This window comes from Parus major, chromosome 26, assembly GCF_001522545.3.
Source record: "Parus major isolate Abel chromosome 26, Parus_major1.1, whole genome shotgun sequence".
Classification (NCBI taxonomy): domain Eukaryota; kingdom Metazoa; phylum Chordata; class Aves; order Passeriformes; family Paridae; genus Parus; species Parus major.
In genome coordinates this window covers 5975038-5979573 of record NC_031795.1, presented here as the reverse complement: position 1 = coordinate 5979573, position 4536 = coordinate 5975038, and the positions used below count along the sequence as shown (strand labels likewise).

Sequence of the window (4536 nt, the reverse complement as noted above, 5' to 3'; positions counted from 1 at the left end):
GGATGAAGGGATGCGGGGATGAGGGGATGAGGAGATGAGGAGATGCGGGAATGAGGGGGTGAGGGAATGAGGGGATGAGAGGATGAGGGGATGAGGAGATGAGGGGATGAGGGGATGAGGGGATGCGGGCCCGGGGAAGGGATGCCCAGGGCTGGGGACAGCAGAAGGGCTCGTCCTCCCCCGGTGACAGCCACTGCAGCCCGGCCCTGTCGCGGTTAGGACAGGAAACAGATGCTGCCTGCTGAGGAAGCACCTGAAGGGTACCGGAGCACCTTTTGTGCCTGTCCCAGCAGGAACCCGCTGGGAACGGGGGGTGCTGGGCGGAACCTCCCCCGAGCTGGCCCCAGGCTGTGTCCACACCTGCCTTTGGGGCAAAGGGAGAGATCCAGGGCTGTTAAACCCGAGTGCTGCTGCCACCGGCCCTTGCACGGGGCTGCTCCATCCCCAGCTCCGGCTGGCTCACAAGCTGCAGCCTCTGCCCCAGCACCTCTGCCTTTGCAGCTCCGGTTGCGTTCTCCCGCTCGGATTTGGTTGGGAATTACTTTTTCCCCGAGTCAAGTCTGGTTTCCCCATGCTGGCAGCGGCAGAGTGACCTCTCCCTGTCCTTATCTTCACCCGGGAGCCTTTCGATTTTAGCGCAGCTCCCCCCAGCCCCCCTGAGCTGCCTGGGCTGTGACAGTGACTGCAGAGATGAACTGATAACAGCTCTGCAGCCAACTGCTGCTGACATTTCTGCACTTGTTAAACGGCTTGAAAGAGGAACCTGGAAAACTATTTCTTTGTAAGCTGCTGGTAGGAAGGACTGTGGAAGCTTTCCCACATTTTCACTCCAGGCACTTTGCTGACCCCTTTGCTGAAGGGATGCAGCGAGCTCCAGGGAGGGGAGCTGGATGCTGAGATGTCTGCGGGTGATTTGCTGCCCGAGTGATGAGGACATGAAGTAGCTCCGAGGTTTGGATGTTGGAGAACCCCTGGAAGAGGCGAGCAGCAGCCGCTGCAGATCCCACTGGTGGCCATCGATGCGAGATGAGAGGCGTTTCATGGCAGAGCTGCAGCAGCCCACGATGCCAAACAGCAGCCTGGCCCTGAGCAGCCTGGATGGGATTTACATCGGCACCGAGTGCCTGGTGGCTTTGTTTGCCACGCTGGGCAACGTCCTGGTGATGTGTGTGGTGAGGCTGAAGGCGGCGTTCCAGAACACCACGCTCTATTTCATCGCGTCCCTGGCGCTGGCCGACACGGCCGTGGGGCTCCTGGTGATTCCCTTGGCCATCGTGGTGAGCCTGGGCATCAGCGTGCCCTCCTCCAGCTGCCTGCTCATGTGCTGCCTGATGGTGGTGTTCACCAACGCCTCCATCCTGTCCCTGCTAGCCATCGCCATCGACAGGTACCTGCGAGTCAAGCTCCCCACCAGGTGAGGCTGCCCCACCCCGGGGCTCTGCCAGCCCCTGCCCCACCTCCTCTGTCCTCCTTCCTAACCTTTAACTGCTTGAAGTGGATGCTCGTGCCTCAGAGCCCACCTGAGATGAGCTCCCCAAAAACCCTGGGGTGCTCAGCTCGGTGATCTCTGGTGTTACCACTGATCAGAATTGGTCACAGGATGTATCTGTGGGCAGACTCTTGAATTTTCAGCATGTTGGTTAATTGCACAGGATGCTGAGTGTGTTACAGGGCTTTTTTTAGTTTTCTGAGGCTTGTCTTTGAAATAAAACTCTTTTCAGTATTTGCTGAAAATACAGAAGTATTAACAAACTTATTAACAGTTAACTGAAATCACTCACTGGTTACATTTACATGATAAGTACACAAGCTACAAAAGCAAAGCATAACCTCAAGCATCCAAGAAATCGTATTTTATAATGGGAAAGGATGAATGAAGCTAAAGAATGAATTCTAGCCCCACAAATGGCATAAACCAGATAAAAAGAGGAAGGTACACCCAAGGAAGCCAAGAAATAAGATAGGAGTTCCAACAGCAGCAAAGCAATATCCTGACAAGAGGAGAACTAAGATCATAATGAAACAAGAAATAAAATAAATCAAACATCTAATTTTAAACAAGGGAACTTGAGCACAGTTCTTACTGATGCTGCAAAGCAACTGTTACAAATGAAGAGCTGGGGTTTGGGGCAAGATAAAATTTGGTTTTAAAAAAAAAAAAAAGTTAATGTTTCACTTTCTAACAATGATCCTGCAGTACCTGAACAGGTGAGATCATCCTTGACTACTTGAAAGCACTCCTCTTTAACAGGACCTGGGATTTCTTCCCCTGCAGATACAAAAGAATCACTACAGAGAGGAGAGTCTGGTGGGCCCTGGGGCTGTGCTGGTTCCTGTCCCTGCTGGGAGGGCTCATCCCCATGTTTGGCTGGAGCAAGGCAGATGCCAGGAGCTCCAGCTCCTCCAGGTGCCAGTTCATCTCCGTGATGAGGATGGATTACATGGTGTATTTCTGCTTCTTCACCTGGACCCTGGTGCCCCTGCTCATCATGTGTGCTCTGTACGCCGAGATCTTCCACATCATCCGCACAAAGCTCAGCCAAGGGAGCGCTGGGAGAGGGGCTGGGGCTTTCTATGGCCAGGAGTTCAAGGCAGCCAAGTCTCTTGCACTTGTTGTCTTCCTGTTTGCAATCTCCTGGCTGCCTCTGTGCATTATAAACTGCGTTTCCTATTTTTACCCCGAGTCTCACATCCCCCCGTATTTGGTGTACTTGGCAATCCTCTTATCCCATGCCAATTCTGCCATGAACCCCATTGTCTATGCCTACAAGATAAAGAAGTTCAAAACCACGTACCTTTTCATTTTAAGGACCTATATCCTGTGCAGAAAACCAGACCCAGCTCTTACAGAGCAAACAACAGACCCACAGTCATAAATACAGGCTGAACCTGCCAGTGGCTGCCAGAGCATGGATAAAGCACCTGGCTTTGCTGAGAAACTCTTGGGAAACTGCAGCAACCTGTGGGTCTGAAGCTGCTCTAAAGCTGCATGTGAATATGTCTTTATGTAATATCATTTCTAAACACAGAAGATGGAAATTTTGTCTAGTTTGGGGTTTTTTAACATGAGGATTGGTTGAGTTGATTGAAAACCAGGATGTGTTCTTTGCTGTCCATGATCCAGCAGCTCACAAGCTCACTTTGTCTTGTCCATCCATCCGAACTAAACTTGTGTCTGGTCAGCTTGTGCTTCAGCCAGTGTTGTCACATTTTCATGAGTAATAATAATAAATAGTAGGTGGATTCTACATTAATTTGTCCTGCTGAGTCCTGCCATGACAATCAACAGAACCTGCCCAGTTTCAGTCCTGCCTGGGGTGGCACAGAAGTTGCAGTAATTGTTACACCACAGCTGTTTTTAGGGAACATGGGTCAAACTGAAAAGAGGTTGTTAAAGGCCAGGCTCTTTTTTCCTCCATCTTTGAACAATAAAAACGGTCTAGAAAAAGCAGCAAAGGGGGTGCATCATTCTGTTCCTTATCTCAGAGAGCGTTGGCATCTGCTCCTCCAGCTGAGATCAGGCACCTCATTTCTTATCTGGGGTAACCCTTGTCCCAGGCCAGGGCTCTGCCCTGTTACACAGCTCAGTGCCAATAAACGAGCCAAGGGAAGCCCAAGAATGTCAGAACTTGCTGCAGGTTCTCCTGTGAGCATCGATGGACCCCATTGCTTTCAGCAGAAAACCAGGTCCTACCTGAAGAGCAGAAAGTTAATTGTCAGGATGATGCACAGGGAGCTCTGCTGATGTGTTTTGGATAAAGGGAGAGAAGAGGGAGCAGAACTGCACCAAACTCCAAGGGAATGAGGCACAAGGATATGGAGGAAGAACAGAGGACTGAGAGCAAAGCAGAGCAGTCCCAGCTGGCTGAGCCCAGCCCACAGCTCACCTCCTAGGGAGGGACAGAGCCTTTCCCCCTGTATTCCCTATTAAATGGAGCTTGGGGGAGCTGCAGTGAGGTGAGAGCAGCAAGACAAAGAACACAAGTTGTTCTGCTGCCCCTGGGGAGGTCTGTGGCCCCCACACCAAATTTCAGAGCATCAGGTCACACCTTTCAGTGGTTCCCCGGGGTTGCAGCAGCTGCTGGGAGAAGTCAGGACAGCACAGAGGGGCTGGAAGGGCTGGAGCCAGCTCGGTGAGAGGGGCTGGAAGGGCTGGAGCCAACTTGGTGAGAGGGGCTGGAGGTGCTGCAGCAGCCAGGCAATCCCAGCCAGTCCTGTTCCTTCTGTCCCACCCCATCCCATCCCACGGATCCCATCCCATGGATCCCATCCTATCCTATCAATCCCATCCCATGGATGCCATCCCATCCCATGGATCCCATCCTATCCCATCCTATCCCATCCCATGGATCCCATCCCATGGATGCCATCCCATCCCATGGATCCCATCCTATCCCATCCCATGGATCCCATCCCATGGATCCCATCCCATCCCACGGATCCCATCAATCCCATCCCACGGCTCCCATCCCATGGATCCCATCCCATCCCATCCCATGGATCCCATCCTATCCCATCAATCCCATCCCCGGCTCG

At 52.4% G+C, this 4536-nt stretch overlaps 1 protein-coding gene across 1 annotated transcript; it reads left to right on the top strand.

Moving 5' to 3' along the window:
• The first annotated feature begins 245 nt into the window (after positions 1–245).
• Positions 246–3248, top strand: ADORA3 (adenosine A3 receptor). Its single transcript, XM_015650565.3, is given in 3 exon segments — positions 246–1414; positions 2276–2829; positions 2832–3248. Coding segments are annotated over 3 exon segments (1005 nt in total). The 5' UTR covers positions 246–1019; the 3' UTR covers positions 2888–3248.
• The last annotated feature ends 1288 nt before the right edge of the window (positions 3249–4536 follow it).